The following is a 13435-nucleotide window of genomic DNA, read 5'->3' on the forward strand; positions in this document are numbered from 1 at the left end:
AAACCTGCAGGCACTGGTTGTCCATGCACTTAGTGCATCTGCTGAGGGGCAGTTGTAGCATCAGAATAATTTCTGCACAGCCATACATGCTGTATCTTGCTATCCTTTTGAACTTGCTGCCTGGGACTCCCTCTGTCCACCTAATATTCTAATAGGCATGAAAAATACCTGGGGAAGGAAGGACACAGCAACTGTGGACAAATGAGCTGGTTTCCATGCATCTTGTGTACATCTCTTGTTTGCTAGAGATCACATTCTCTGGAATACCATCCAGTTTACAGTGATGTCTAGTAACTAACAGATACTGTGAGTAAATATACAGGTTTTTGTCCCTGCCCAGGGTTAAATATTCAGACACCATCAGTCTATTTCTAGGCCTCCTAATACAAAATACTGACAACATAGTGTCTATGGAGCATTCAGGATAAATTGTTGTTCTTTTGACTTCAGAGTGGAAAGCTCCTTGCTGTAGTTGCAGTCAGTGGTCTATCCCCAGTTTGGGTAAGCTGCTGTAGTTGATTTATGTAGAGTATCCATATGGAGAAGTACAGAAGGGCTGACCTAGAGAAAGGAATATAATGAGTTGGAGTGACATTATTTACCCTGTGAGTGCTGGAAGTTTTGGCTGGTTCTGAGTCATTACAGTGCTGCATGCCCTGTGTGCAATGGGGAGAGTCCCTGCCTCAAGGAGCTCTGTGCAATAGAAAGCAGGCAAGCAGGACTGAAATGTCTTGATTAAAAGCCACTTAGAGAGTCACTGAAAGAGCCAGAGTTTTTCTAGTTCCTCCCTGGCTCTCCACCACTTCAAAGCACTCCAGGCCAGCTGCTCAGCTGGTGTGAAGAACACCAGTGCTGGAAGTCCATCTACTGTCTGTCTCCATCAGAGCCAAATATTGACACTGGCAAAAATCCATTCCATTATTAAACACAGATCTGCAAACCCTTTACAGATTTGTTTACAGCTGCATGTAAATATACTTTTCACAAAAGATTATTAGTACTTACCAGTATCTATAAAGGGCAAGCCAAAATAAGAATCTGACTATTTATTCTGACTGATAAAAGGACTTTTCTGACTTTCTTGTGACTTCTGTAATTTAGTTTCTGCATTATGTAGTGTAGTTGTTTTGCTGTTTTTAAGAATTTGGAAATTGTAAGCCTGTAGGATTTATGTGAATTTAGTCTTTGCAGAGGATCTACTGGGCCTTTCCTTGAATTTGAGGGATATATATTTGTATGCTGATGCATTTAAAGTGGGAAACAACATGTTGCTTGGGCTGTGCTTCAGTAGGTGCTCATCCCATCTCCTGATATGTAATGGGTAGAGCAGAGAACTGAGCAAAAGACTTGGTTCTTCTTCTGATGCCAAGTGTGATGAGTTTTGGGCAAGTCACCTCAGCTGGTGAATTTCTGAAGATGTGCTGAGACCAGCCAAGCATTCCTGCTAATCTAAGGACAGCTGGTGTTTGAGGAAGTGTGCAGTAGTAAGGGATCAGTTACTAGTTGTTAATGCAGGGTCACCCCATCCAAGCACAGGAGAGCTTTGTCTCAAACCACTGATGTAAGCTCCTTTCAGAACTGACAGCGTGTAAAGCTGAGCTTTGCAAAGGCCTTTCATGTTTCCTCAGTTCTTGATGTGTTTGTCAGTGCTGCTGATCACTAACAGTGGTGATGCTCAGTGCTTGGTACCTGGGCTGGGTACCTTTGCTCCCTGCTACTTGAGGGTGGCTGTCAGGTAATTTTAGGTCATTTCCACAGCCTAAGTTCTATCATAGCATCAGGGATTAGTGTTTCTCATTGGCCTCTGGGCCTTTAGTGTCCATCAGCAACAGGAATCTATGGCTCAGGCATTGATATAGATATATGATATTTAGGATATCCAGGACTTCACCCTGCTTCATGACAAGCTGTTGTTTAGTTCTTTGGATTTCCCTGTGGCTGTTCTTCCTTCAGTCAGGGACTGTTTCTCCTCTCTGTTCCCCAGTGCACTAGGCTGACTGTTGGCAACCAGCATCTCACAGTGCTGAAGGTTGAGAGAGGCTGCCAAAGTACAAATTGTGGCCAGGCTGAGTTATAAATCTGTAGGATTATGTAGTCTGACTAATCCACAAGTAATCCCTGTCCTTCTGCTGCAGGCTTACCGATACCTCACCCCATATACCCCCATCTGCATTGCAAAAGCTGTGAAGAATGCAGCAGAAACAGAAGGCATGAGAAGAGCACATGTAAGTGAAGCCTTGAGTGTCTCCTTGCACATGGCAACAGGTTTGCTTTACTTTGAGGGAAAGAAACAACATTTTCCTTTCAGTTTTAATGTTTTGGATAAAAAGCAAATAAGAATTTGGATGGGAGGATAAAAAAGGTCTTCTGTCAGACATCTACTGCTGTTGAAGCAGGTTTTTTGCTTGTTTTGCCTTCCCTTGAAGAACAACATTTGCAATAGTGTGAGGAAACAGCCTTGCTCTGTGGGAAGACTGTGCAGACTTGAGAAATGTTGTTTGCAGTGTGGGCCCTTAAAGGGATGCCGTTTCCCCTTTGCTAGTTCTGTTGTCTTTGTCAGTGGAGTCTTTAAATTGTTATCACTTGAATAAACACAGCCTAAATAACACACAGAAATTCTTCAACACATGGTGCAAAGCTCAGGCCAAGATGCTCAGAAGCAGCCAGTGTCCTCAAAGCACTCTCTTAGTCTTGTCATTATGACACTGGAAATGAGGCTGATTTCCCAGGAAGCTTCATATTTTCAGGCAAGGAATCTGTCTGTGAAACAGGTTCATGGTGGGGCTGAGCTTTTCTCTTGTTTATCTCCTGTTAGTTGTCAAGCAGCACTTTTCACAATAAGAGAAATGTGCCAGTTGAAGCAGGGCTGGCAATTTTGGGCTTGTCCCATATTTTCTGCAGCTTCTTGGGAACCAGTACTTTGTATTTCAATGCTTTTCTCTCCCTGTTAGTTAAAGGAAAGTAAAAATAGTTGTACTGAGAAGAGGCACTTTGTCACCTGCCACCTGGGGACAAAATTGTGCCTCATTCTTGTACACATCTCCTGCTTCTTGCCCCAACATGCTGCAAGCATGCAGAAAAAAAATGGAACAAAAATGGGGGTCATAAGGTAAGAGAGCCAGAAGCTGTGTGACAGAGACTGTGTGGTGGCTGTGTGCCCAAAGGACACATTCCCCTGTCACATCACCAGATGTGTTGTGTGTTTGCCTTCTGTGGTCTGAGATGCAAGATCTTGGCTGCTAAGGGAAAATAGTCTTGAAAGTGATGTGTGGGGTAAAGCCAGACTTCACACAGTAATATATGTCCTAACAATAATTATTAACATTCTTTTAACTCTCCAGGTAAATTTCCAGTGTTCATATTAATTACAAGGTGCAAAACCTGAAAATACCTCTTGGATTATCTCTTAGTTTGTGATTCTGAAACTTACAGGTTGAATGCTTTTGCATCAAAACCTGTTTATACTGAGGCTTGATAAATCTTTCTCCTTCTCAATTGCCTTTTTTTGTGCCTATTTTAACACAGATTAAAGATGCTGTTGCCCTGTGTGAGCTCTTTAACTGGCTGGAAAAAGAGGTATTGTATATCTTTTTTTAACTTGAAGGTTCTGTTGCTGTTTAAAATTATTCATTGGCATAAACTTTTTGTTAGTCTTTATAGTACCTTTACTAAAAGTGGGGAAGCAGTTGGGGGTTTATCTGGTGGTTTGTGTTTTTTTGTGAGGATTTCAAACATGCTTTTGTCCAAGGCTGAATTAATTTTTTTGAAAACATTCTCCCATTCATTTTATGCAGACAAGTGAGAAATTACCTGAGCAGGCTTAGTGTAGTGTTAATGCTGTCTTGTGCTGGTTTGGTAGTGTAAATCATGAAATAATATTCAGCTTCATACAATACTTGGGAGTTATTCTCATGATAATCAGTGTTGTCTGCCAGTATGAACAAATTTGGCATTTATGAATGGGAGATGCAGTGAAAATGGGATAAAAACAAATTATTTTTGTATTCACTGGATTAGAAGTACTCAGTGGATGTGCAGAGTGCCAGGTGTTACACAGCAACTTACTAAGCCATGCCACTGCATGTCTGAGTCTATTGACTTTATTTATGGAGAAGGCTTGATGGCTTCCAGAAGGTGCCTTTTTACATGTCTGAGTACCTCAAGAAGTCATCCTCAGGGGTTCTGAAACCTAGCTCTTGCCTTGCTTTGCTTGTTTTCTAGTCCAGGGGAAGTTGGGTCACAGGTTTGAATTTATGCCTAAATGTAAATTTATGCCTAAAGTAAAATTTAACACACTTTGTTTTTTCTGCCACTGCTTCCATTCCTGATTTAAAAGCATAAAATTTCTTACAGCCTGGGCTGCTAAAGAGAACTATTTAAGCTTAGTGTCACCTGACTGTGAAGGGATGCTGCCTGTGCACATGTCAGTGAAGTTAGTACTGCACTAACTGCTCCCTAGTCAGGGTTCAGCAGTCCTGCTGTGACCATCTCCACCTCCTCCGTCTCAAATGCCCTGCACAGTGTTGCTGGGTTTGTGTTTGTCATTACTGAGGAATGAGGACAGAAAAGCTGGAAAGAAGCCACTTCCAGGGTTTCATAAGGCACAGACAAGACCCACTTTAAGCATACAGGGTTTTCTTTCCTTGTTTGCACTAATCCAGCCCATGTCCTTGTCCACCAGGTCCCAAAGGGAACAGTAACAGAAATAGTTGCTGCAGACAAAGCAGAGGAGTTCCGCAGGTAAGAAATAAATCTTCTCTGAGGAGGTTCTCTGGATGGCTTTTTTATCCATTGTTTTTATTTTATTCTTTAGAAATTCATCTCACTTGCAGATATATATTACCTGAGGAACTTTACTAATGGATTTATTTGAAAACTTGAAAGAGTTGGGAAGAATTTGGTCTCTTGGGAAATAGAAGTCCCAGCCCTCTGCATCCTGTCCACTCTTTCCTTTTGAGATAGCAGTGAGGAGTACTGCAGGTTAGGACACTTAAATCCAAGGCAGTTGTTTCCTTACCACAGAGAAATGCATATTTCAAAGTCAGATTTCTTCCTCTTCTCATAGAGAAGGAGCACTATTTATTTTGAGAGGTACTCCCATCAGCAGGACCTCTAAAATACCTTGGAGTAAATAAGTAACAAAGTAGAAATTGTTCAGCACATCTTCCTGGGTGATTTGGGTAGAGAATTTTCTTCTTCTAAGGAAAGAGTAGATCTGGAAAACAGATGGCTGGGAGATGAGGGCTTCAAATTGTACATTTCTTCTACCCAAATTTGCTTGTCTAGGTGGCTTTCAAGGCCGAGGGGAAGGCTGAGGTGATGTGAAATTGAGGATGGGGCACTCCTGGTGCCCTAGGTGCTTGGTGTGCTCCTCTCACAATCTTTTCTTTCAGTCAGCAGAAAGACTTTGTTGAATTGAGTTTTGCTACCATATCAAGCACAGGTCCAAATGGAGCCGTCATTCACTACAAGTAAGAGAAACACAGCTTCTCCTTTCAATCTTCAGCAAACACAGTTGGAATGAGCTGTCTCACTTCCCCATGGAGTCACAACAGAGTACTCCACGGAGATGTTGCTTGCTATCTTTCTTTACTCCTTACTAAGTAAAGTTCTTCCCCTGCTGGCAGCATGCATGTATTATGATGCTGATCTCCTCAGGGCCATAGAAAAGGGCTATTTAGGGGCTGGAAGTCTGGGAAGGATGAGTATGAAGTGCCACAACTGTTCTGAAATACATCCAGAAACAGATGTTGAGGGTTTTGCTGGAAGCAGCAAAGCTCTGTACTGTAGTGCCATTTGCTGTATACAAATCCTCTCTTCAGTATGATCCCTGGCTCAGCATGTGTGGGATTTCCATCACTGCCACAAGAAATCAGAGCCAACACATCCAAGCTTGTAGTTAATATGGTTTCTGGGCTGCAGACGTGGGCTGGAGACCTTAAAACTGTGGAACAAAACCCTTTGTGTTTAACTGAGCAGGCCAGTTCCTGAGACCAACAGAACGCTGTCGGTGAACGAGATCTACCTCCTGGACTCAGGAGCACAGTACAAGTGAGTGCATGAATGGTGCTCAGCTGCCAGGTGTTCTTTCCCCATGGCCTCTCCAGGGTCAGCTCACATTTGCCTTGGCAAGCAAGGCAGTGTGGAGCTTTGAGTAGACAGATCAGGGCTGCTGACAGGCCTTGCTGGAGTCAGGGACAAGATGTCAAAGCACAGGTCCCATCTGAGTCCCATCCATCCCCTGTGATGGGAGCTGTGCTTTGGCTGGTGGTTTTGGTATTAAGTTGCAGGAACAGGGAGCAGCCCTGAGTGCCCAGGCTTAGCCTTGGGCTGCCTGCTCAGCAGCCTGCACAGCTGGTGAGGCATCTACCCTGCCAGGATCTGCCTGTGGGCAGATTTGACTGATGTTGAGCTCAGGACAAGGTGGGGTGAAGAATCAGGACAGCACTGCCCTGTGGTGCTCTCTGCCTTTTCAGAGAGACTCAGAGTCAGGATTCCTCATCCCAGTGGCCTCTTGGGTATGTTTTTGGGAGGGCATCATGTCTGAAAACTCGCTCAATGCTGTTTTGACAGTGCCATTCAGTGGCCTCAGTTCCTTTACTGTGGAACTCTTGACTCCATGGAAAATAAAAGAAGTGATGTTTTTAACCAGTGTAAATAGATGAGAAGTGGCTTGTTCTGGAAGATGCAGGACAAGCCTGGCTGCTCCTTTGAGATGGGCTTTGTCTTTAGAGCTGTGCTTTTTTTGTTATGTCACTCAGGAAGAGCTTTGAAAAAGAACCATACAGACATCCTTTGATAAGATTTTTACAAGGAGATCTTTTTTCCTCCCCTCTGATGGCCTAATTAAGGATTTCCTTAGTGCCACTATGAAAAGGAGCCCTTTGGATACAATGTAAGCTGGACATCAATGGCACTTAGCGCAGCATTGTGACAGGGATGCTTTGCTTGTCCCTGCTGAGAAGTTAAACCGCGAGCTCTTTGTGCCCAGGGCCTGTGTGTGCTGGGGAAGAGCACAGGGACAGGAGCAAGTTTCAAAGGGAACTCGTTATTTCAAGAGCCACTGTGTTTTTGACAGCAGGCTCAAAATGCTATTTGCAGAAGGAACTTAGAGCCAGTTTCTGATGTGTTAGATTAACCCCTGTCCAAATGCAGGATGATTTGCAGAAATCTTAGCACAAGACATCCTGAAGATGAAAGGGATACTATTCCCCCTTACACTTCCCTTTTCTGAGCTGGTGGCTGTCATTTTTGCACAACTGTGTGTTTTAAAGCTGTTGGTGAACTGTCTTCCATACAAATAGGCTGAATTTGGCCTGTTCTCAGTGGACAGGTACCTGTTGCTAAACCTCAAATTAGCATCGTTTTTATGAGCAGTTTAGATTCTAATTTGGGAAGAGCTTTGGGATACTTGTGATTGAAAGATAACAGTGGGAATTGTAAATCATCATTGCTACATCTGGGGCATTGTGTTCAGGAATTTTGGAGATTAGGAGCAGTTACATCATCAGCCTTGTGTAGCACAGAGCAGATGAGTTTATCCATTTATGAGCTTGGTTGGTTTGCTGCAGTGTGACTGGTTTTCCTGTGCATTCTCACTTTGATCTTTCTTTTCCCCCCATCCCTTTGGTTCCTGCATCTTTGTTTGCTTCTGAAGAGATGGTACAACAGATGTGACCAGGACAATGCATTTTGGCACACCATCAGCCTATGAAAAGGTAAGTTGGGATCACAGTGTGGTTTGTGATCAGACCCTTATTATTAGAGATGCTTAAATTAATAATGTGCTCTATTGCTATGCTAAGTTGTCTATGGAGTTACCATTTATTTACCAGTGTGTGGCAGCATTTGGATAAGGACTGAAAAGGAGACTGTCATACTTCAGACTTCCAAAACAGAAACTCTTTTACAGAATTGACACCTTTCTATCTTAAAATGCAGAGCTCTCATCTGCAAAATAACTTGTTTCCTCTAATAAATAAGACAATCAGCAGATTGGTTTGTCCAATAAGGGAGCCAGAGGAGTCTGATTTAGTGCAAAGCTCAGTGTCTGATGCAAGGCTCCAGTCAGATTGTGCCTAGTGTATCATATAAAAAATCAGTCTCAGACTTACCTGAAAAGGTCTGTGTTGGAAAGTGAGCAGTGTAATTTTGTTTATTTTAAATTGCTTCTTTAACTTTTTATTAACTAAAACTAATTTCATTATTATAGTTCACTTGGTGACAAAAATAAGCTGTAGGATATGCCCAGGAATTAAAAGTACAGCCACAAAGAGAATCAGTCATGTAGATCAGGGGAATGTTGCTGCTAAACCTGCACTCTGAGTTTGTGATAGTCTCTCTGTAATTACTGGAGAGGGATCTTCAGAGTGATGTAAACTCCTTCTGCTCATGGTTTGCTTTGGCATTACCAGCCACACAAGGGCATGAGCAAGTTTTTCCATATCCTTTGCAGTTGGCTACAAGATGCATCTTCTCTTTCCTTTCTTGGGGAATACAAAGCTTTTCCTTTCCCTCTTTACTTACGGCACACATTTCTTTGACAGGAATGCTTCACATATGTCCTGAAGGGACATATAGCTGTGAGTGCTGCCATCTTCCCAAATGGAACCAAAGGTGGGTTGGTGAGTCGGAGTGTTTTGACCTCTGAAGAACCATTAAGTGGTCTGAGAACAGCATTATGATTGACAGGTCTAGGCAGATCAGGCAGTTGATATAACTGTTTCCATCACAAGACTGTGGATTCTGGATTACTGATGCCTTCTGTCTCAGCATCAACCAGTGCTGAAAATTCTGAGGCAGGCAGTCTGAAGGATTTTGTGAGTGCTCTGTTTCTAGGGTGATAGTGACTTTCATCACTCAGTGGTGCTCTAACACATCTGCTTGGAGGTTGTCTTTATTCTTTACTAATGGCTCTATCAAAGTGAGAGGTCACTCTTCAGCTTCACAAGGACTGGCTAATTCTCTTCCAATTACTGTGGAATCTCTTGTATCAGTGGGAAAACACATGGGAATATGACACACAAAGGAGTTGTTATTTTGTGCAGGAAAAGTAGTGACATATCATCCACCTCTGGATGATATTTTCTCCCTGGTCACACCTTATACAAAACCAGCTCTTTTTAGAGATTTCTTCAAGTTTGCATTCTTGGGTAGGCAAGGTAAAAGCAGCTGCACAGTTCTATGAAAAACCCAAACTGAAATTGAAAAGGGTATCTGAACTTGCATGCATGGGCTTGGTGTTCACATGCAGGCAACAGAAATTCTGTGCCCTGTGGTTGAAACTGTGTGAAATGAGTGGCCTTCCAGGAAAAAAGCCTGGCTGATTAGTCTGCCAAACACAATTGGCAGGTCTCCTATTTTCAGTTCAATAAGTGCAGCTCCTTTTAGGACAGGTACTGAATTCTCTGTGGGACTTTTAACCATTAGATTCTTTCCTGAAAATGTCAGTAGAACAAGCAGCAGTGCAATGTTTCTGTTACAAGCATCTCTTGAAGACCTGTGTAATGGAAGAGAGAAGGGCTTTTCAGCTGAGAAAGGGATTGAGTGTCAGAATTGCCAAATCTGCCCTGTAACTTCTAGCCATCCAATGACTTGCTTTCTTTGTGGGTGATGTGGCTTTTTGAGGGGATGTTGGTAGGGTTTTTTTGTTTGGGGCTTTTTTTTTTTTTTTGCATGTTTTCCAGGTTTGAACCTTCAGAATGATTCTCAGTGTCTCTGAGGGAGCCTGACTTGATTGAATTCTTTCTCCTTGTCTGTCTGCAGGTCACCTTCTAGACTCCTTTGCCCGCTCTGCCTTGTGGGACTGTGGCCTGGATTACCTGCACGGGACAGGACATGGAGTTGGCTCTTTCCTAAACGTGCACGAGGGTCCTTGTGGCATTAGCTACAAAACCTTTGCAGATGAGCCCCTGGAGGCTGGCATGATTGTCTCTGATGGTATTTAGCACTGGTGATTCTCTCTGGTCACTGGGGAGGGACCAAGCTCTTCAAGATGCAGAGGGAATAAATGTGACTGATGTGAAGGAAAGGCTGGATCAAAAGCTCTGGGCCTGCCTCCTCAGCTTGCTGGTTTAGTTGTCATTTAAGCTCTCTAGGTAAAGACCCTCACATCAGCTTTTCACCTTCCATGAAGCACCTTTGCCATGGGGTGCTGCAGGACTGCTTCCTGCCCTCTGCAGCACAGCCTCAGAAGAGCTGTGCTGACCAGCTGGCTCTGGCATACTCTGGAAGAACTGGCTGCAGTACAAGGTGGACACCAAGCTTTCAGGAGCTAATGCTGTCTTTGCTATGGGCTATTTGAGGCAGCTGTTAAATCTTTGCATGCCTTATTCTTCCAGTAGTAAATTAACAGCCTGATGGGGTTTGCTGAGAGACTTACATCCCTTCAGGGCTGCAAAGTCCTCTCAGCAAGTCAGGGAAACAGTCTCTAAAAGAGTGTTTTGAGGAAGGGGTTACCTGCTCACGAAGATATTAATATTTTCAGAGTTTCTGGTATTTGAACACAAGTATTCTGTGCTCTCTTGAATTCCAAGGAGATTCTGAAGCTTGAGGGCTGTCTGTCTTGTTTCTTCTCTCTTTGAGAACTTCTGCTGTCACCTTGCTCGGGGCTTCTGTGCAGATTTAGCAGCATCAGAAATTTGCCTCTGTGGTTGCCTGATGTCAAGATTGCTTAGTGACTTCAGTGGACTAGAGACATAGAGGGGAAGTTTGGCCATAGGGAATGAGTACTTGCAGAGTGCAGCAATGTGGCTTAGTTAATTACTGTCTGTTTCTGCAGAGCCTGGCTATTATGAAGATGGGTCCTTTGGGATCCGAATAGAAAACGTTGTCCTCGTCATCCCTGCTGAAACCAAGGTGAATGACCTGCTCACAATGCACCTTTCTCCATGACTTGCTGCTTATAAAACTTAAAGTACTGGAACTTGATGTGGGGCTATGCTGCAGACAGTTAAATCCTACTCAAGATTCCTGGTCTCCAAACCCCTTATTGATGAACACTGGTTCTAAGTCTCCCCTCATAATGGGAGCACAAAAGGCAGTTTTGCTTCTGCATAGTTTCCATGGGTTGAAATGTGTGTGTGAGAGTTGTTTTAAATTGTCTTCTGTCAGCGTGTTGAAGCAACTTTATTAATTGGAGTTATTGCTGTAGAACTGGTTGATCTCATGTTGGGATTTTCCTCTGTGGTAGGGAGCTGACAGTGGCAGCAGAAACAAAACTACAGGCAGATTTTGACATTATAGTTGCCAGTCTGGCTGGGTTATGCTTTTAGAAATACCAGACTGAAAATGATCATGTAGTCATCAAGCTGAAGTCCTGTACAATTTTCACCTTTAGAAAGGAACCATTAAAAGAAGTAACTAAGGTTTATATCAAGATTCTTTGCTTGAGCTGTAAGAAACATGCTGTAAGTTGCTACCCTCTCATCTGAATGTTACCTTGGTTATTCTGTAGTGATGACATAACCAAGGAGTAAGTGTGATCAGGGTGGAGCTGTTTCTAAAATTGTACAATCTCTGTCTCTCTGCTGCAGTACAATTTCAAAAACAGAGGCAGCCTGACCTTTGAACCCTTAACCCTGGTTCCAATCCAGACAAAAATGATTGATGTTAATTTGCTGACAGAAAAGGAGGTAAGTAAAACAGGTTTGCATTGCCTTCTTTGCCCTAGAACCAGCTTATTTTGTTCTGTTTGCTAGAACCACTGGCCATTGTTCCATTTCATAGATCCAGAGACAAATCCTGAGCACTCTGACTTATTTTTAAGCTTGTCCCACTTTGAAGTGAGGGAGTAAACTAAACCAGCTTTTCAGACATCCTTCCAATCTACATTATATGGTGAAGACATTGAGGATTCCACCGATTATGTTGTTTTGGTAGTTCCCTTAATATGATACTTGCTGCTATCATCTCTTTTCCTACTCCTGCCTTGATTTGCTTCTGGCAAATGTCTGTCTTACCATGCTGTCTCCCCAAGGACAACATGATGACTGTCCTGTCTCATTGTGTGCATCTGCTTGTGACCAGTCCCATTCAGGCACACCCCACTGCTGAGTACACATGAACTCTGAGCAGCCTTCTCTGATACCTGCTCAGCAGCATTTATTTCCTGAACAGCTTCATGCTCTTTCTTTTAAGTCTCCCACTACCCTCTCCATGGCATATTTCATCCTGTTTTTCTACTGTACTCCTTATTTTACCTCAGCACATCCTCCTTTTTGGAATGATAACCCTGTTTTGCATTTCCATTTGCTGAATAGGGCTGTGAAGGGTACCAAGATCTGCCCTAGGGTTACCTGTTCAGATCAATAGGGCAGCTTGTGCCTCAGGAGTGCATTGTCCAGTCACAATTTTGCAAAGCTTTTTATTAAGCTGTGCCAAGGTAGCTATTCAGACTTGCTGGAGGCAGTGATTTGCAGAGACTTTACTTGTCAGCTGAACTGACCCTTGGCTCCTCTGAAAACCCAGGACGAATTCCTTCAGTTCCTACCCACATCAAATGTACAAGTCCCTTCCACATAACAAGAGACCTGTCTCTTCAGGACAGGATTCCAGCTCAGACCTAAGGAGCACAAGGGCCTACAAATGTTTTTGGCTGTACATATCGTGTAAGGTCATGAACTCTCCTGTGTGTTCATGCTGAGTGTGCTGCCCCTCCCTTTCTGCAGCGTCACTGGGTGAACGAGTACCACCAGCAGTGCAGGGACGTGGTGGGAGCAGAGCTGGAGAGGCAAGGCCGGCACGAGGCTCTGCGCTGGCTGCTCCGCGAGACGGAGCCTCTGGCCGCGCTGCAGTAGCACCAGCGCTGCTGTGCACAGCACCGGGACAGCTCCACGGTCACCTGCGTCTTCCTGGAGCTCGGCACCGCTGGGAGGACGTTCTTCAGTGAGCATTTGGAAATCAGGAAGGGATTTTGTGTAGTGTTCCTTGCCCCACAGCACGTGTGGGCAATGTGGGGCTGAGGAGGGTAACTGTCTGAATAAGTGTTTTGGGGGGAGGGGTTGAGCATAGAAAACAAACAATAAATAAGCACGTTGCCTTTGAAACAGAGGTCTTATTTCAATAATGGTTCTAAGAGGCAATACTGGAATATTTTATACTGTCTGGTTTTTCACTGTGAAAACTCAGTATTTTTGCATACTTGGGTTCCAGTTGCTAAGATGTTACCCACACAGCAGGACTGATTACTGAATAAAAGATTCCAATCCACTGTTTGCTCCATCTGTCTTCTCTTGCCGTCAGTGATGTGTTGGGTTTGGCAGCTTGAAGAAGGACAGGAACCTCATCTTTCTACCCTTATGTGTGCATCTAACTCAGACAGGGAACAAATATGTTTAGGACTGCCTGGTGCCTGGTGCTGGGCAGAGGTTATGGAGAGAGTTGGCAGGAGCAGTCAGTTCTGATTTGTGGCATGTCCTGGAAGGATATGGAGACA

The 13435-nt window shown here is 43.7% G+C and overlaps 1 protein-coding gene across 2 annotated transcripts in view; it reads left to right on the top strand.

Annotated features, from left to right (window-relative positions):
* XPNPEP1 (X-prolyl aminopeptidase 1) overlaps nucleotides 1-13210 on the top strand; it is a 30792-nt gene extending 17582 nt beyond the window's left edge. For both annotated transcript variants that reach the window (XM_059476769.1, XM_059476768.1), the window contains exons 10-20: nucleotides 2136-2225; nucleotides 3526-3576; nucleotides 4682-4740; nucleotides 5394-5471; nucleotides 5980-6051; nucleotides 7658-7718; nucleotides 8547-8616; nucleotides 9766-9939; nucleotides 10781-10857; nucleotides 11535-11633; nucleotides 12669-13210. In XM_059476769.1, the coding sequence (XP_059332752.1) occupies nucleotides 2136-2225; nucleotides 3526-3576; nucleotides 4682-4740; nucleotides 5394-5471; nucleotides 5980-6051; nucleotides 7658-7718; nucleotides 8547-8616; nucleotides 9766-9939; nucleotides 10781-10857; nucleotides 11535-11633; nucleotides 12669-12797 (960 nt within the window). In that variant the 3' untranslated portion in view covers nucleotides 12798-13210. The remainder of the gene's footprint in view (nucleotides 1-2135; nucleotides 2226-3525; nucleotides 3577-4681; nucleotides 4741-5393; nucleotides 5472-5979; nucleotides 6052-7657; nucleotides 7719-8546; nucleotides 8617-9765; nucleotides 9940-10780; nucleotides 10858-11534; nucleotides 11634-12668) is intronic.
* The last annotated feature ends 225 nt before the right edge of the window (nucleotides 13211-13435 follow it).

This window comes from Ammospiza nelsoni, chromosome 8, assembly GCF_027579445.1.
Source record: "Ammospiza nelsoni isolate bAmmNel1 chromosome 8, bAmmNel1.pri, whole genome shotgun sequence".
NCBI lineage: Eukaryota > Metazoa > Chordata > Aves > Passeriformes > Passerellidae > Ammospiza > Ammospiza nelsoni.